Consider the following 20,016-nt stretch of genomic DNA (forward strand, 5'->3'; position numbering starts at 1 on the left):
TAACATGCGATTAGTTGTGAATCAAATTCAGATTAATATTGAAGTATTTTTTTAAGTATAATTCAATCTATGATTGTTTATGTCTTTAGTATGACAAGTTAATGAAACGTGGAGGAAAGTATGTTAAATGATCGATACTATTAAAAAGATTCCTCTTTAATAATAGTTACTGTAAGTGGTATTTTTGTGATTCAAAATTTTGTGAAAAACTCATAATTCAGTTGTAAAGGCGTAGAACATATGAACTAATGTCTTTAGGGTTATGACTTCGAGTTTTACCCGAGACCCATTAAAAGATTAAAAAAAAAGATGGTTGGAATTTAGTAACATACAATTTTATCAAAATTACTGCAATTTCTCTCCTTTCAAATATCAACAACAAATCATCATCAAACAATTATCAAAATTACTGAAATTTGAGATTTTGATTCATACCCACCAAGGCATATAAACATATCATCATCATCATCAAACAATCATCAAAATTACTGAAATTTGAGATTTTGATTCATACCCACCAACCAAGACATATAAACATATGATCATCATCATCAAACATGAGACAATAAGAAGCCTTAAAAACAAATCTACACAAGTTTAAAAAAAAGGAAATTGGTTTAAATTCATAGACCATAACGAACATCACTGAACTTATTCTTGATCCATTTGAAGCTGTCTCTAAGAGATGACTTAAGTTTACCTTCAGTTGTAAACATATTATAAGAAGCAATTCTCTTCTTCCTCTTTAGCTCGGAATCCGACCCGTTTCCTGCAAACCCTAATTGCCCACCGGATTTTGTGGTCGGACCATTGAATACATATGAAGAACTGCAGGAGTTCCCCGCCGGCCGGCCCTGGAATCCAAATTCGCCGCCGGCGACTGAAGATGAATACTGTGGGAATGATCTGCTTTTCTCCATCAATTTACAAATGGGGTTACTTTCTCTTTTCACCCATGCATGATGCTTTATATACTAAATTATTGTGAGATGACACACACCTAAAAGAATCTAACTTTTTTGAATAAAGAAAGATAATTCATAATTAATCTTTGATATAATGTTTGAAATGAAAATAGAATGTAATCTTTTTTAAATTAAGTTATTTGAATAATCTTTCATAACCCACTCTTTTGTTATTTCTCTTTTAATTAATCATATTATTCAAATTGTCTGATAAATTATTAAAAAATATTTTTATTAAATATTAATACTTAAATATATCTTTTTACCTAAATATATCATTTTTTTATTAATATTTTCAAACTAACAAGATTATTTAAATAATACATTTAGATATATAAATAACACGAATCTAAACCATCACTCGCAACTCGAAACAACAATTAGATAATTCTCTATGTGAGAAAAAAAAATTATGATAAATCGGGAAGTCCTATAATTTTTTTTCTTTGTCTCAGTTAAGCCACACAAAGAAAAACAACGTAAAAGTTACATCAATAAAAAAATATATATATTATAAATTAGTTTAATATAAATTAATACAAAACAATGTGAAGTTAAAAAATAACAATAACCTAATATCCTTCCATATAGAGACAAATAACTATTACACAATTAATATAGCTATTATTATTTTTAAAAATATTGCAATATATACAGTCTCATAGGTAATAAATTATTTTTTTCTTCAGCGAAATAATAAATTATTTTATTGAGTTAAGCCAAATATAACTTTTATGTAGATCCATCTTTATTCCTATGAAAATGAACCAATTTTTTTTTTTAATAATTATTCTAACAATTTCATCTCTATAGACAATAATATACATTTTTTTAATTTAAAAAACTAACACCCTTAATGACCCGATTTTAATTAAGTGGGTTCCTAATATATAAAGTGTTAAATTTTGATGTTTAAAAGATCAAATATCACGAGTTTGATTTTCACCGTAGAACATCTTAAGTTAAAGTCTTAAATTGAAGTAGAGATGATGATGTTAACTTTAATTATTTATATTAACAATTTCTTTTAATAAAAGTGTTAATTCTTAAAATAAAAAATTAAGAATAAAGAGTAGTATTTTTTTATTTCTAACAAAGAGATCATACACCGTAATGTTTATTTTACTCTTTATTTATATATATATTATTTAAATTGGACCCATATGATTTATTTATTTATTTTAATGGAATAGGTAAAAAAAGAAAAAAGAGCACAAAAATAGGCATGTGTGATGTTTATACTTTTTTGCTCACGCTGGAATTATGAGAGCCTAATGCTTTGTGGGCCCACAAGGCCTGAAAGATGCCAGCAAATTAACGGCCCAAAGTACCCTTCACATGGTTGTGGGCTCCACATAAATCAGTAAAGTGGACCCACTTGTTCCTTTTCCATATTAAACAAAGCCCATATTCCCGGCCCAATTTTAAAATCAATTGAAGTCAAATAAATTAAAATTCGGATAAAACCTAATAAATAGCCCCTTGATCTTAAAGAAATATCAAAGTAAGTCACTAATGTTTTGGAACTTTTGTTTTAAAGTTTTTAACTTGTAAATATTAAATTAATCATAATAAAAACTTTATTTTAGATTCTATTAAAATAAAAGATTCTATTAAAACTTTACTTTAACAAAATATTCTATTAATATCTTAAAAAAAAAAGTAAACGATAAAAAAGAGAAAAACTCTTAAGTTTATTCTTTTCTTATTCGTATACGTATAGGTATTCACAATTTTTCTTTAAGGTGGGAAGTTAATACGACCCTAATAATGAATCTTTATTTTATCTTAAGGTGTTTTAAGTGAAAATTAAATTTATAATCACTCTTTTTTCGAGATATCTTAGCGGATAATTATTTTGTTAAAAGATAGTGCTACTTGAAGTCTTGAATATATAGTTATATGTTAAACCAACAAAGATGATTTATCTAATAAAATAACATTAACAAAATAATTGAATAAAAATGATATGCATATGGTAGTTTGGGACATATGCAAAACATGTAAATACTAAATACCTAGTTTAATTATGAGAAAACTAACCCTTCTAATTCAATTTAGGTTAGGTCCCACATATGTATGGCCAATTGTGCAAGTTGAAAGTATAAATATTTGTGTAGAAAAGTTGAAGAAGAATGAATTTATTCCATAACAAAAGGGAAGACACATAGAATAGCATTTTCAAATAATATGTTGGACTAATTGAGGACACAAAATAAACATTAATTTCAAACTTCTTATTGCAATTTGCAAGGATATATCCATTCTCTTCTTCACCAATTTCAAACCACAAGTTTATCAAAAATAAATTAAAATAAAAATTCAAAACCACTCATCCATCACTTTTTGGTTATATGTATGAGTGGACTTATTGCTCCCACATCTAATAAATGCATGTATGCCCTTAAATCTCATATTTTCTTTATATGTCTTTTCATGTTTCTTAACTTTTCTTTTTTTTTTTTCAAATATAGGTTTATTTTTTAAGAAACTAAAATACAAATAAATGAGTTAAGTTTCAAATTATCATATTTTTTTTTGAATTTATGAGTCTAGTACTACTCTTATAGTCATGATCCATAATTTCTATTTAATTTATTTGTTATTAACTCGTGACTTTTATTTTTTACACCCGAGTCTTGTCACTTAGTTGCCGTTTTCATTGTAATAATTGTAATTAAACATGGATAGGGTTTAATCATCACCCTATATTTACCGTAAAGGACAGGCATGAACACATAAAATGAGTTAAGTTCTAAATCATCATAATTAAGCTGATCATAGGGTTAATAATGATATCCCTATATTTCTACTGTAAAAAATAGGCATGAACACACATGAATCATTACTTCAATGTCATACCACCGATAAACAAATTTTAGCCAACTTTGATTTCTTTTAGTTTAAAATTTTTGATCCATCAAAATTTACATTTAGCTACAACACCAAATATTTTAAGTTACTAATTAACCAGAGTTTGTGATCTATCAAAATATTCAGTTACAGTCTAAAATATAAATATTTAATCAAACTTTTTCATTCCATATAAAAACATAATAGGTGATTATGATTTCAGAATATCATTTTCTAAAAAAATTCATTAAGTTTGTGATCCAGTCTAAAATCAAACTATATTATTTTCTCACCAAATAAATTTGTCCCCCTAAAAATTTTAGATCAAGTAAAAAATCCAACCACAATTTTCATTTTCCAATTAAAAGTATGATCTTCATTCGACAACATTTCTATAACCAATCGAAAATAAGTGTATATTCTAAAATAAATCGACAAAACCGCATAAGAATAAGCATACAACTATAACACTTAAAAAAATGATACTGTTAATACTCAAATATGAGATTTTAATATTAGGCGAATGTTGTGTTTAAGAGAACAAAGGTCACGGGTTCGATTCCAACTAAGAAAGATTGTGTCCAACTAAGAAAGATTGTGGGGATAGTACTTAAACTAAAAAAAAATAAAAATAAAAAAGACTAACAAACAAATATTATTCTATCAAAGACTAGAATCATTGGCAGGCTTTGGTTCCCCTTGAGATATATCTTTAGCATGTGCCCTTGGAGGGTTGAGTATTGCATTCTTCACAATGGAGAAATGCAAGTTGAGATCAGCTTTCATTTTGGCGCAGCTCGCTTCTATCCACTTTTTGGCCATGCTGCTATCCACCCTATCTTGGTTGTCTTTGTTGTGTTTTTCGATGGCTGGACGAATCTCGTCGTAAACAGAGTTCAGCTTAGAATCAGCTTCAATTCTTGTTTCCTGAATCATATGTCCAAATATTACTCATTAAAAGTGCACAATAGAGGATACAGCTCTCATTCATTACTTCATATTCACATTTTTAGTACTTAATTCTCTCCCAAACAGTAATAAAAAGTATTTTACCTCACACTTCAAGACTTCTTCTTGAGCTTTCTTTGATGCAAACATCATGGCAATGCGTTTAGCATCAACTTGATTTGCACCCGAACCTTTAGATTTACTTTTCACCTTTTGTTGTTGTGCTCTTCTTTTAGGAGCATGGCCTGATTCAAATTTATAATTTGGACATACACATTTCAGATGCGATTTATCAGTGACATTATTCCGACTAAAGAAAATAAGTTTTACCTTGTGCATTAAAGGTGTAAGCATTTGTCGGTTCAGATTTCACTCCGCTCGAAGCTTCTGTAGCTTTTGAAACTGAATCAGTATCCAAGGGTACATAATTCAATTTCACATTGCTATCATTCTTCACATCTGACATGGGTTCACTCTTAGAGGAGTTTGGAGCGCCCAGGATATATGGTTTCTCATCCTCGGCTGAATCATATAAGGGTACTTCTTCAACAGTGTATCTGCACTCGGATAACCAAATTAAGATAAATGAAAGACAAGCCAAATAGAGGCACCATAAACAAATATAGGATGGACATATTAACTTTTTTACTATACAAATTCAGGGAGTAAACTGCCCATGTGAATTAAGCCTCAACAAATATAAGATAAGTATACAAAATGGGGAAATGTTTTCAAAAAAGCATAGGCGAGTGAGTACCTGTCGTCACCTTCTTCCCATACATGGTTATACTCCTGTTGAAAGAAATACAGGATAAATTTCCAAATTAAATAAGCTTCAAGGAGTAAGAAAGATGAATCCAAAAGATGACCCACTAAAAGCACAGAGATGTATTAACACACAAGTTTACTTTTTTAAGTATGACACAAATAAAACTCACCAAGAAACCAGCAGATTTTGCCCCAAGAAATTTTGAACAGTGGGTTGCACCACACAAACATCTTACGTTCTCACCGCCATACCATTCAAAATTATAGTCATAAGCAAGTTCAGTACCAATGCTTATATCTTCCTTCGAGAAAATACCAACTCTTACTTCTCCTAGAACTGTCCACTTCCTCGTCTCACAGTTAGGTTCACTGCATAAAGGTAAAAGAAACATGAATCTCAGCACTATTTTATGTTTTATTTATTCTTTTGGTAAAAGGTCAACTTTTATATCATTAAAGGCATAAACGTGAAATGCGTTCACAACCAACATGTTTTATTTCTCAAAATGACATTTTAATTAAATATGAGAAACTCACCAGGAGTGATTTATAAACCTGCCAAGACTTCCTTTTTTGGTGGCATCAATATAGAAATTGGCATTAAGTGAGATGATGTATGCATCTTTGAGACCTGTGCCATTTTATCAATATACATGGAGAAATTAGTACTTGGGCATTTTATCAATATAGACATCTCATAATTAATACCAAACCTTTAGCTTCATAGGATTCCGATCTAAGCTTTGCTTCATCAGATGATATAATTTCCCCGCAGTATTCGATTATTAATTGTCCAGACTAATTGATTCAAAAGAAAATAATCCACAAATGAGCATTGACATGTTACAAATAGATCACTAGTGAAGCAGACAAAATATGCATGAAGCTCCAACTAATATTGAGAATTTTTAGCAATAATCATCATTAAAGGTAAAGGCTCTGCAAGAGGACAAAAAACTAACAAGGAAAAGAAGTTATTATTACCTTAATATTTTCATCAGCCAACAGACCCCAGCCGCGGTCTTCAGTTTGGAATAACTTTGTCTTGGAATAGTGAAATTTTTGAAATTTCTGCAAAGAGAAACCATGAAACTTCGTGAATGGAGTGTTATTTTCTAGTTATGTGATATCTCTCACTTTTCGCAACCATTATTACATTGAAATCAAATAGAAAATGAATATTCTGACAGTATATATATATTTTTTTAACTAGGGTGTCTAGGCGAGTTTTCGCGCAACTCGACTAATCCCTACAGGAGGCTAGCACAGCAACCTATCACAATGACCTACCACTTGAATCTGGTGCTTTGAATGTGAATTGAGCCGAAGACCTAAAGGTAGTAAATCTTAGGCCAAGCCTCTTTCCCTTACCTGATTTTGGCACATGTCACCACAAGGACAATAGCCAGGTGTGCATTCAACACTTAGCAGAACATTAAGGCATCTCTCCCCACATGCACTATCTGGAAGATTTGCATCCCATTTGCAGTCACAGACAATGATATCCTCTTCTTTCATCAGCTTCTTGTTCCTGAACATTATATAGAGAAGTGTTATACTTAAAGAAGAAAGGTGAGTTGGATTTCTAATGAAAAATGCACAATGAAAACAATTTATCCATCTTGAAATAAATATCAAAGCTTAATTCACATGCAAATAGTATCAAAAAGACCTTAAACTGTCTATCCAAGACCAACCGTATAAATTAATATCATGTAAGAGTATAAATTAAATGTCATCTTTCGACGTGGAGTTTGAAAAATAGTACCTTAGTTTTTGCAACTTACTCACAGAATTAGCAATTGTTCATACATCAAGAGATATCTTTGCTTTGCAACTCATTCACATGATATGCATTTTCTTTGACAGTAATTATGTGCTATTCCACTTCATCAAGTATGAGATGCACAAACAACTTCAAAGTTTAACCAAAATCCCATTACTAATTGGAAATTAAAAAATACAGTGTTTCGGGACTTACTTTCTGCCAAAAGATTCATTTTGGGTAATATGTATGAAAGATGGTACTCCAGGAACCTGCTGCCAAAAAACACACATTAAGGTGACAGTATTTTGCATATCAGTAATTGATAAACAAAATGACAACTATCTAAACCTCTCCATGTCAATGCCCTTTTAATTCTATCAAACATGGGACATTTCAGCTCCATCCCTTTAATTTTTATTTTGGAAAGAACTTAGAGATCCCATTATGACGCATATAACAAGTGAAGAAATTAAGAATTTACCACAAGATTAACAAATTAAATTGAAAATCACAATCGAATGATGATCTCTTCCCTTTATTCTCTGGAAACATTAATTTAAATCATATATTTGATACAAGAGCAAGATGACGAACCCTAAATTGGGTTTGTTAAATTCAATGAGAAAGGGAAAGACTCCGAGATTTTGAGACAAGAACTAAATAAACTTTGTTCACATTAATCAATAATAATGTCAATATAGAACTAAAACCTATTCTTAATCAGATACTAATAAAGAAGATAGTTAAAAGACTAACATAATTATATTAACTACTAATAATAATGATCTATTAATTATGTAACACCCCAAACCCGTAGTCCACCGCATTTGTGAGGATATACGCTATAAATACCACGACAATCTAAGCCCTAAAAGGTACCAATGAAGTATCCCATTAGCCTGAGCACTTATAAGGAGTTTAGATTTTTACGTGATTTCCTGACGTGGGACATCACAACCTCCCAGACTTAGACACGTGGCATCCTCATTGTGTTGCATTAATAGTCTCGGTCTCATTCCCGGTTAGAACTCTATAAGTGACCAACGTGACATTTTTTCCCATGGAATTCAAGAGGGGCACTATGTCACTGTGTTCACACCAGGTTGGCTTTGATACAATTTGTCAACGCTTGTGAGAGTATAGACACCTTTGGCAAACATTTGGGTCACCACAATCCAAACCGTAAAAGGTACCATGAAGATAACTATAGCTCATTAACCTCACACTTATAAGGACATTACAAATTATCTAATACTTTTATAAACCAACCACGTGTCATTGCGAGATTGTCCCTTTGAATCCTAATCTCTATTTCTTATCACAAGGAAATCATAATGAATATAATATATGCCCTAGTAACCCTATAATATGATAAATCGAGTGCCATAATCATTTAGGAGGCTAGTACAACATCCTATCCATAAAGGTGTTTTCAGCGGGAATCGAACATTAACCTCTTACAGACTCTTACCACTTGGGATGGGTAATCATTCAACAAATCATGTGTTTCTATCATTGATAAAGCCTAATATTTTAAGGCCAAAATAACTAAAAATTTTCATAAATTATTTCAAAACTTTCCATAGGCGAGTCAATGAATTATGTAACGCCAATGCCATTGTGGTGCTAGTGGGATGATTTTTAATACGCACTCTTTTTCAGGTCTTTATTAAGCATGAAAGTTGACTATCTCCCTATAATCATTGTTTCATATGAAGCTCTTTACCATCTAGTATATTATATATACTTCCTTGACTTCAAACGTCTGTGTTTGTATAGCTTATCACTTTATATTGCAAGTGAAAATAAAAACCAACATAAATACTGTACTTGTGAGATTAAAAGGACACTGATAACTAAAAGTTTGGTATACAATTCAGTAACTTAAATTTGGCTAAGGGGCTTCAAAAACGTGTTGAGCGAAAATTCAACAGATCTAGGGGAATATCAAGCAAAAGAGGAAGGAAAGTTTGTGAATGATTACTTTGTTGTCAAAATAACTTAGTTAATGAAAATGAGAGACTGAAAGCACGGAAGTAGATTAAAATTTAGTGTATAATTCAATAGGTTAAAATGGAAAACCCAAATACTTCTTAAAATAGGTCATTCTTAGTTTCATTTTTCACATCATTTTAACCAAGACAGACTAATGGCAATGCTCAAAATGAACTCTTAACCGACTGCATAATTTGGGAGACTACAAGGCAAGGAGACATACAAAGGCATAAACATGATTGACAATTACAATAAGAAGAAGTCAACGATTCGCAAATGGACGTCAAAGGTAAAAAATGACGCAGATGGCAGACTCTTCCAAGCATTGAATTCCACCAATAATACAACTTCATGAAAAGGGATGTGCATAATTTAATCTGAATAGCAATCATACGTAAATGTATATTTGTCCATCAATTTCTTTACTCAAGTGGCAATTGAAAAAAAAAAGTGTCTAACTAAACTACCAATAAACTACAAATGACCATCCAAAAGTAGAAATGGGTTTCTGTCTCTAAAAATGCAAATGACAATTATAGAACCAATTCAATCTTCTTCAAACATATAACTGATGTGAGTTCAGTTCACCATATGGTCATGAAACCCTGCATCTTTGAGAAACCTCAGACACAAATAAAGCAGTTATGCAAAAGAATTCTCATGGAATTTCCAATCAAGAAAAACAGTCTAGAATGGCGACAAGTTTAATAACGATCTTCACAAGGTTAAAGGCTGAACATACCATCGACATACTAAACACTCTTTCTTTTTCTGGATCACTGCTGCTTCAGCCCTTGTATAAAGAAGAAAATGCTGCACATATAAAAATAACTAAAAATCTGTCAAGGGTTGTTACAATGCAGCACAAGAATAAATAGAACCCAAGTTAAAGGAACCACTAAAGAGAAAGCAAATCAAAACCCTAAAATTTAACCTAATTGAAACACTTATGAAAACATAAATCATGAAAATTTCCTACAGAATCAAACCATAACAGAGCTAACAGAGATCAGCAGAGTACTGGTTTCTATATCTCTAAGTTCCTAAAAGCCAATAAAACCCATGAAGTCGCATCAGTTATATCTCTATCTGAATTCAGAGAATCAGTCGAAGTATAAAGAGATAATAATGCACAATTGAAACAGGCGAGATTCATACAACAGTATAATACCTGAGGATTGATTATCTTCTTCTTGTCCCCCGTAAAATTCAAAACTTGAACCCTGAAGAAAGAAGGAAGCAATGAAATCACCATTTTCAAATAATCTTTGAGAATTATTACGTAATCTAGAAAGAGATTACAAAGGAAACACCATTTATTGTTTATTTCTTCCCTTTTTCTTTTATCATATTATTTTTTATGTTTTTTCCATTTAATTGAAATTTTATTTCTATGTTTGTAAAAATTACTCAAATTGTAAATCTAATTTGTGAATATGAATAATATATAAATTTTAATTATATTAGAGGGTATATATGTAAAATCAATTATAATTCTCTTCTTAATAGGGACTAATTTTTGTATTTTTTTATTTCTATAGGCATATTTTTTAAATATATTTCTAATAGCCTCAATCTTAAAATAATTTCAATAATATACATTTTATTTTCAATAAAGTAGTCAAACAATATATTAACTATCAACAAATTTTAATCTTAAAGACAATTTTTATTATAAAATTATTTAATATTGTAATCTAGAGAGATTAGGAAACACCATTTATTATTTATTTCCTCCCTTTTCTTTTATATTTTTATGTTTTTTTTCCATTTTATTCAACTAAATATAAAATTGAAATTTTTTATATAATTTAATTTCTATGTTTATAAAATTTACTGAAATTATAAATCTAATTAGTGAAACTGAAACCTAATTCATTTAACTCCAAAGTTATATATATATATATATATATATATATATATATATATATATATTATAGGGTATATAGATGAAATCATTTATAACTTAAAAATATGGACTAATTATTTATAATTTGAACTATTGGAAGAAAATTTATTCATCAAATTATAGAATAAATTCAGAATACTTTAGTAATAAATATTTATAAAAAAATAAAATTAAGGACTTATTTTATTATCAATAAAATATCTTTAATTTCTTTTTAAGATATTTAAAAATGATTCATTATTATTTGAGATTAGAACTTTTTTACTAAATAAATATCGAACTTTGAATTTTGAGTTATGTTATATTTATAGTTATAATATTTTAAACATTAAATCTAAAATATCATTTTATTCATTATAACAAATAAGATTTATAAACATATCTATATAATAATAATTATTATTATTATAATAATAAATATTAAACAAGCTCTAAGCATCTGATCAAGGCTACATGAAGTATATATTTCATAATAGTGGGAGGACACAGAATAGCATTTTTAAACATATGCTGGATTAATTGTTGACAATTAAACATTAAATTTTGTTAACCTTGTTCTAGTGCAATTTGCAGGTATATATATATATATATATATATATATATATATATCCATTCAACTCATGCAGAATCATATATATATAAAAAGTGAAAAATTAAAAATTAATTTGTGATTCGAATTCTTGATATCTTTGTTAAGTTAACAACAAGCAAATGCAAATGTATAAAATCAATTCATTTTATCCCGTCCATATTAAGTCTAAAAACTATTAATAAATAGAGATCGAATTTTCTAATTTAATTTAACATTTTTCTTTTATATTATTGTTTAATAATTTTTTTATTAATAATTTTGTAATATATTTACTTCAACCTCTCTAAAAGTTTTTTTTTTTTAATAAATGGTTTTGTTATAATTAAATTTGTGATATATAATAATTATAAAATAATAGTCAATAAATACTTATTTAGTAGCTCTAAATTTATATTTATTAAAAATAAGACTTATGTTTGTAATTCAAACTCTTTAATTGACTCAACTTCAAACTAATATTTTGAAACAAATATTCGATGATACTGAACAAAATAAAAAGTATAGCAAAAAAAGAAAAAAGAAAATTTGAGTGTCAATTGATAATAAGAAATAGAACCTAACTAAAAAAAGATAAAATTCAAGTAAAATTTAAAATAATTAAAAAATATATTTTTGTTTAGATAATCTTAATTAAATTCAAACTCAATACAAACCGAAATAAATTAGTATTTTGGATTCAGATCGTTTTGAATTTCAGATTAATCCGTTAAATGATCATCCCTAATATTCATAAGGAGTTTCTAAACGGGATCTAAATTGAATAGACAAGAACACATCAACAAATTTATGAATAAATATCTAACAGCATATACTACAAAATATTATATAATCTAAATCAACATTTGGATGAAATACTTGGAAAAAAATCAATTATGATAAAATTTATCAATATTTTATCTTCAAAATCCAGACCCAAAACTCCAGATAAAGAATGCAGGCAGTAAATCTCATGTTTCATTGTAAGGGGAGTGTCCAACAAAACTTCTTAAGATCACTGGATCTTTCAAATAAAAAATTAGTTTCCACAAAAATAAAAATAAATCCATGATATGCCATACCAGACAATTGAATTTTATGAATTACTAGGATCATTCGCAGGCTTCGATGTTCCGTTTGGAGGAGCGAATAATGAATTCTTCACGACCGAGAAATGAAAGTTGAAGTCTGCCTTCATTTTGGCACAATGGGCTTCTATCCACTTCTTGGCCATGCTGTCATCCACCTTATCTTGGTTGTCCTGGTTGTGTTCTTCAATGGCTGGACGAATCTCGTCGTAAACAGAGTTCAACTTAGAGTCAGCTCTACTTCTTTCTCCCTAAAATCATGCCCAAAATAGTTATGGAATCCAAAAGCTACCTCTGAAATATGAAAACTTTATTACTTAATTCTTAACATCAAGGCCTTGTTTGATGTTCAATCACATCATTCAAATCATCAACCATTTTATATTTTTCATCATTACAAGTAAGGGTACCCAAGATCAAACAAGCCATTAGTTCTTAATAAAAATTGAGCTGTATAGGTATCAAAAAATTGTAATGCTTGTCAAAATTCACAAGAAATTACTATACCAAATGAAATAAAGAAAAATTAACACTATAATTTGGATCAAAATATAGGAAATAATTTTGTATATCAAATGAAGCAACAAAAAAACAGACTATAATCTCGATCATGATCTAAAAAAACAATTCTTCATCCAAAAAAATTCTCCAAATTCATTTTATACCAAACAAAAAAAAAATCATTTTCGATTTTACCTTGGGTGTTTTTCCAATAAGATTGTGAATGTACATGATCAATGGATAGATAAATATTCTGAAATTCTTACCCAAATTTAGTACAAGAAAAGCACTATTTCAATTTTTAAAGAAAAATAATTTCCTAGCCGCATGAACAACATCGTCAACATCTGTTATTAGCATCTCCCAAATCTTTTTAAGAAACAATCCTCAATTACGGATGATTTATTTGGCATCATAGTTTCCAGATTTTGTATTTGCTTTCAGGTATATTTCCTTAAGTTACGAAAAGCATTGTTTTTTCCCACAAAAAATAGTCATTGACAAATAATAAAGGTATATTTACCTCACACTTCAAGATTTCGTTTTGAGCTTCCTTTGATGCAAACAGCTTGGCAATGCGTTTACCATCAACTTGCTCTGCGCTTGAACCTTCTGATGTACTCTTCTTACCGTTTTGTTGTGCTCTTCTTTTAGAAACCGAACCTGATTCAAATTCACAATTTTGACATGCACTATTGCTTTAGATGCTGTCTATAATTGACATTATTCCGACTAAAATGAAATGATGAGTACCTTGTGCATTCAAGGTGTAAGCAATCATATCTATCTTGACATTTCCCATGTGATCTGGTTTCTCATCTTCTGCGGAATCATACAAAGGGACTTCTTCAACTTTGTATCTGCAATCCATTAACCAAATTAACACACGTTTTTCAGTTACATTACTCTTCTGGGGAAGCGACATTATTCTATTATATACATGAAGAAATTATTAAGTCATTCCATGACATCCTAATAAAATAATAAATAAATTGTTTGATAATACATGGTAATTACAATTTTTTTAATACATCTTTTATATATTTAAGTAAAATATTCACTACACTAACCAGCAACTTTAATAAAAACTAAAGCTAATTTATAGTGTTTCTATCTCTTTAAACAAATCAATTAAAAGCTACTGTTTCCCAATCACACAATTTTGTATAAATTAAGATGGTAGATATATATAGAATGGAATCTAATTAAAGATATCTAGTGTTGACATAGAACCATAGCAAACTTTGTATGTGAGTTTTATGATTTTTGGAAAATAAAACTTCTTTGCATGTGAATTAAGCTTCAATACAAATAGAATAAGTATAAGAGATAGTAGAAAATTTTCAAAAGAGCATAGAAGAGTACCTAAGATCACCTTCTACCCATACATGGTTGTTCTCCTGTTGAAAGAAACCCATGATATTTTTCCAAATTAAAAAGAATGAAGTAGTGAGAAAGTTGAATCCAAATGAGGACCCTAATAAAGGGATAGAGATATAATTCAACAGCAAATAAGAAATATGCTTTAAGAAATATCTACAAATACTCATACATGATAACAAGGATATAAAAAAAGACATCAATGCCTAAATTGTCCACTATCACAGCAGTTGAGAAGACCCCCCTTAACTTAACATTAAGTGGAAAAAGAAAGGGCTTGTTTAATCTAGTGTTATTTGGAAAAAAATCGAATTAGGAAATCAAAACCTTGTTTGATGAAAAAGTTGATTATTTGGGATTATTTAGGTTAAATTACTAAAATGTCCTTTTGTATTTAATATTCAAACTTTACAAATATAAAAGTAGGGATAATTAGGTATTTTTGTTGATGATTATGAATTGATTGATGATGATATAAGGGGTTATTTGGGAAAAAGATCCAAATAAACCTACATCAAACAAGGTCCAAGAGAAAAGAGTATTGTTGCTAGCTTTAGCCACCGGTCAGCTAAGAGAAGCTCATATTAATGACATCCTTGCCCATTGCTATATTGGCTAGAGGATATGACTGTATGAACATTATCAAAAGATAAGCTCACAAAGAAAGACAGGCCCCAAAATGAGATGTTGACAAAATATTGGCAGAAGAGGCCACCAAATGGCCTCACGAGCATAAGTACGTCAATTAGGCTTTCCACTTCAATTTGAAACTGGAAATCTGATACTGATAAGAACCATTATGCACAGAGTGTCATTTCAAGTCCTTAAATATTAGATCTGTGTGAGTGATTTAAATTTGACATACTCAAATGGTATCTATCGAGAGTCCTGGAAAAATAGAGACATGTTGTATTGTCTTCAAGGCCAATTTAACTTTCCACAATATATATTCAATATGAATAACAATCCCATCAACAAGCATGTGATAATTAAGGGATTCAGGAGCATGGTTATAAGCAAGAGTAAAAAAAGCTTATTTGTCAGTCAATTTCTGTAAGAGGTTTTGCTTTTCATTGTACTTAAATATGGCACCATTAAAACTCACCAAGAAAGCAGCAGATTTTGCCCCAAGAAATTTTGAACAGGTGGATGCACCGCACAAGCATCGTACGTTTTCTCCACCATACCATTCAAACTTATAGTCATAAACAAGTTCAGTACCAATGGTAATATTTTTCTTTGCGAAAATACCAACTCTGATTTCCCCTAAAACATTCAGCTTCCTCGTCTCACAGTTAGGTTCGCTGCAGAAGGTAAAAACATGAGTCTCAACCCTAATGTAAATGACTATAAAGGCCATGTTTTATTGCTCAATATTCCATTTTAATTAAATATAAAAAACTCACCAGGAGTGATTTATAAACCTGCCAAGACTTCCTTTTTTGGTGGCATCAATATGGAAATTGGTATTGAGCGAGAAGATGTAAGCACCTTTGACACCTGTGCCAAGATATATATGTATATATATATATATACACATATAGAAAGAAATTAGTACTTAAGCATTTAATCAATACAGACATATCTCATCTATATACACATTTAGGAAAAAAATAGTATTCTAAGGCATTTTATCAATACAGTGATATCTCACGATTAATACCGAACCTTCAGCTTCATAGGATAGTGACCTTGACTTTGCTTCAACAGATGATATAACTTCTCCGCAGTATTCGATTATGAATTGTCCAGCCTAATTGTATTCAGAAGAAAAGAATTTGCATGTGACAATTGCATATTACAAATAGATCATTTATAAAGCAAACAAATTTGTATCAGGCATCAAGCTCGGACAGGTATTGAGACAGAGAAGATAAACTAGCAAGGCAAAGCGAGGATTATTACCTTAATATTTTCATCAGCCAACATACCCCAACCACGGTCTGCTGTTTGGAACAACTTTGTCTTGGCATAGAGTAATTTCTGAAATTTCTGCAAAGAGTAATCATGAATTGATAAAGTTTAAGAATGATTGTTGAGTTATTTATGCATACTTGTATTAGCCAAAAGTAAAACAATCACAGCTCATTCAAAGTATTTTCTCAATTTTCTATGTTTTGGAAAACCCTAGTGACCAACAAACTTCATAAATAAGCCTTTATATAACAGTCAAGGCAACACCATGTAGTAGAAGGGTATATTAAATACTAAATCTCAACATGAGTTTTCTTGCTCAACAATGCTCATGCTGACTGAAGCCAATTTTATACAATTTACCTGATTTTGGCACATGTCACCACATGGGCAGTAGCCAGGTGTGCACTCTATACTTGACATAACATTAAGGCAACTCTTCCCACATGCACTATTTGGAAGACTTGCATCCCATTTACAGACACATACAGCAATATCCGCGGTTTTCAACTTCTTGTTCCTGAACATCACATCGAAAAGTGCTATAATTTACTAAAGAAAGATGGATTTCATTCTAATGAAGAAGTTTGGATTGATTTAGTTACACAATCAAATTATGCAATCTTCTCTGTTGATCTTCAAATATGTAACCTCAAATGCAACTCAACTATAATGTAATTGTTACTAGTGTTGTTAATGTGTGTCAAAGCTTTGTCTAATTTTATACTCAATTTCCAAATGAGACCCTTTCTAATTTGATGAAATAAATATCTCCACTTTGAAAACCCACTAAGACAATTAAAAAGTATAACATGTAGAAAAAGGGAAAAAAATATCAGCCAAAAAAACTCTAAAAAAATAAATTTATGATAAAATAGGCACAGAGCAACAGCAAGTTGCTATGACTTAAAGATTGCTAGTCAAAGAAAACACTTCTTGAGATGTCTATTCACCATAGGAAGAACAAATTTACAGTAGCACCATGTAAAGGTAGATGGAAAATCTTGAGACTACTATGAAACATAAAAGAGGAGGAACAAAAGTATCCTCTTCAATGTCTATCATCAGGTGGAAAAAAAACATTTAAATGGTTCATCCAAATCCAAACTACAAGAGAATGAATAAAATGTCCTCTGCGCATGAAGTTTTATAGATAGTGCCTTAGTTTTATAACTTACTAATATAATATGCATTCTCTTTGACAGTAATTATGAATAAAAAGGAAACACTTTCTTTGGACAACGACAATAACATGGATGGTGTCATTCCAATTATTCAAGTATGAGATATACAAGATAACACCAAAGCTAACTAAAATCCTTTTTTTAATAAAGAGATCTAACACGATTGGACACTAAATATATAGGGTTTGACTTACTTTCGGCCCCCAAAATTATTCCGGGTGATATGTGTGAAAGATGGTACTCCTGGGGGCAGCTGCAAAAAAAAATACATTAAACATCAGTGATTGGATAAACAAAAGGACAAATATCTAAGCCACTCCCTGACAATGATGCACTTTTTATCAAACATCAGACATTTCTACTCCACCACTTAATTATTCTTTTGAAAGAAAAAGGCCATTATATTTTCAGCATCATTTTTTCCAAAGTTAATTTGAGCATCATGTTGATCACCATATTCCAAAGTTCTTATATACAACTCAGATATATTAATCATAACTTTTATGATTTCAACAAATTTAGACTTTTAGTTGGTTTTTCTTTTTGTGTCATATTTTCAGGGAAGTTCCCACTTCCATAATGAAGACAAAAAACTTGGCATTTTTTTTAAATTCCTTTGATACAATGAAGCTTATGCACAGTATAAGGAGGCATAAAATATGGCAGAACACAAGGCAATGCAGCCAACTATTAGAAGACATTAAATAGGGTGAAACTACTCATTCATTACAATATGAGTAACCTGAAAGGCTAATGAAAACATTCCCCAAGAGGATTTGCAGTATGCAAACCCTGATAAGGTAAATAAAGTAGTATTTGATTCCCTAGTAAGCTCATAAAATTTTGAACTAGCAAATTTAATAAATGAACCATATGCTTTATGAAATTAATAACCAGTCCAAACATTGCACTGGATGCTGAAAGAGATGAGCTTTCTAAATGGGGATCTGGTAAGTCATAGTTACCCTGCACTATATGAGTAAAATAAGGTCAAGATAGCCATTGATAAGTGTACCCTTTCTCAATCTTATCCTTGTCTTATTTTGAACCACTATTGTCAGTCATAAATTTTGTTATAAAATAATCAGATCAAACTTAAAGAGACACTATTATGACTCAAAAACAAGCAAGAAATCAAGAATTTACCACAACTGGCACAAAGTAAAGTGAATATCACAATCAAAATAATGATTTCTTACATTTATTATCTGGTGACTGGTAACATTAATTTTTAGATTACATATCTGATACAAGATCAAATAACTATAATTGATTGAAACCATACCCTAGTTAACCCTATAACAATATAAACCAGTGGTGCCACAAGTCTCAAAAGATTAGCAAGGAAAACAGGCAATGGTAACGTGCATTAACAAGTTCTCAAACAAATGAAGCCTAGTAGAATGGATCAAATAGATACAGATAAATCAAATCCCAAGAATGATTCTCATCCACCATTGTCACACACCTTAACACGCGCATGACCCGAAGCAGATCCTTCACTTGGCAACTTCTTGTGGTTCACCATTCCCGCCTTGTACTCTTTATTTCTCGTTTTCATAGCATGCATTTTGACAGCGCAACTTACACACAGCTCTTGGAACAATGCAAATTGATACTCACGAAGAACTAGCCTCTCCGATATCGCCTTCAAACCCTTATTTACTTACTCTAGTGACATCTAGGGAATGATGTACCAAATCACGTGTTTCCACCATTGATAAAGCCCAATATCTCAAGGCCCAAATAACTAAATTTTCTCGATGAACTATTTGTGAAAAATGAATGGTTTCAATAAAAAACATGGAATAGGGGTATAAGCCCATGAATTATGTAGTCACTCATGAAACATTATGATGTGAGGCTAACAATAAACTCGACTAAGCATTCCCCTATTCGTGTCTGTGACACTACAAAATAGAAGTGACCACCCGACGATTGGATTAAAGTGAACTTTGATGCAGCAATTTGTCATACCATAAAGGAATCCTTTGCGGAAAGTGTTGCCAGAGACAATGAGGGCTTTCTGATTTCTGGTAACTGTTGAACAACGGGCAATCTCCAACTAATTCAGGCGGAAGGGATTGCCTTATTGGATTCTGTTCTGACCATGTACAATTTGGGCTTATTTTTTAATCGGATTCAAAAATTATCATCAATAATTGTTCTTCTGTC

At 30.3% G+C, this 20,016-nt stretch overlaps 3 protein-coding genes across 3 annotated transcripts; all 3 read right to left on the reverse strand.

Moving 5' to 3' along the window:
* Positions 1-623: 623 nt before the first annotated feature.
* LOC124924221 lies at positions 624-920 on the reverse strand. Its single transcript, XM_047464287.1, has one exon. The coding sequence runs from the start codon at positions 918-920 to the stop codon at positions 624-626; it is 297 nt and encodes a 98-aa protein (XP_047320243.1).
* Positions 921-4,480: 3,560 nt separating this feature from the next.
* Positions 4,481-10,586, reverse strand: LOC124924223 (histone-lysine N-methyltransferase ASHH1-like). Its single transcript, XM_047464288.1, has 12 exons — positions 10,469-10,586; positions 10,040-10,110; positions 7,516-7,574; positions 6,906-7,065; positions 6,519-6,605; positions 6,248-6,332; positions 6,072-6,165; positions 5,649-5,903; positions 5,524-5,558; positions 5,097-5,414; positions 4,872-5,011; positions 4,481-4,745 (listed from the first exon to the last, which is right to left on the reverse strand). The coding sequence occupies exons 2-12, from the start codon at positions 10,046-10,048 to the stop codon at positions 4,482-4,484; spliced, it is 1,506 nt and encodes a 501-aa protein (XP_047320244.1). The 5' UTR covers positions 10,049-10,110; positions 10,469-10,586; the 3' UTR covers position 4,481.
* A 2,137-nt stretch (positions 10,587-12,723) lies between these two features.
* LOC124926553 (histone-lysine N-methyltransferase ASHH1-like) lies at positions 12,724-19,372 on the reverse strand. Its single transcript, XM_047466802.1, has 11 exons — positions 19,310-19,372; positions 18,036-18,094; positions 17,021-17,177; positions 16,649-16,735; positions 16,412-16,496; positions 16,150-16,243; positions 15,849-16,047; positions 14,729-14,763; positions 14,117-14,223; positions 13,887-14,026; positions 12,724-13,113 (listed from the first exon to the last, which is right to left on the reverse strand). The coding sequence occupies exons 1-11, from the start codon at positions 19,367-19,369 to the stop codon at positions 12,871-12,873; spliced, it is 1,266 nt and encodes a 421-aa protein (XP_047322758.1). The 5' UTR covers positions 19,370-19,372; the 3' UTR covers positions 12,724-12,870.
* Positions 19,373-20,016: the final 644 nt, after the last annotated feature.

Source organism: Impatiens glandulifera, chromosome 2, assembly GCF_907164915.1.
Source record: "Impatiens glandulifera chromosome 2, dImpGla2.1, whole genome shotgun sequence".
NCBI classification, from domain to species: domain Eukaryota; kingdom Viridiplantae; phylum Streptophyta; class Magnoliopsida; order Ericales; family Balsaminaceae; genus Impatiens; species Impatiens glandulifera.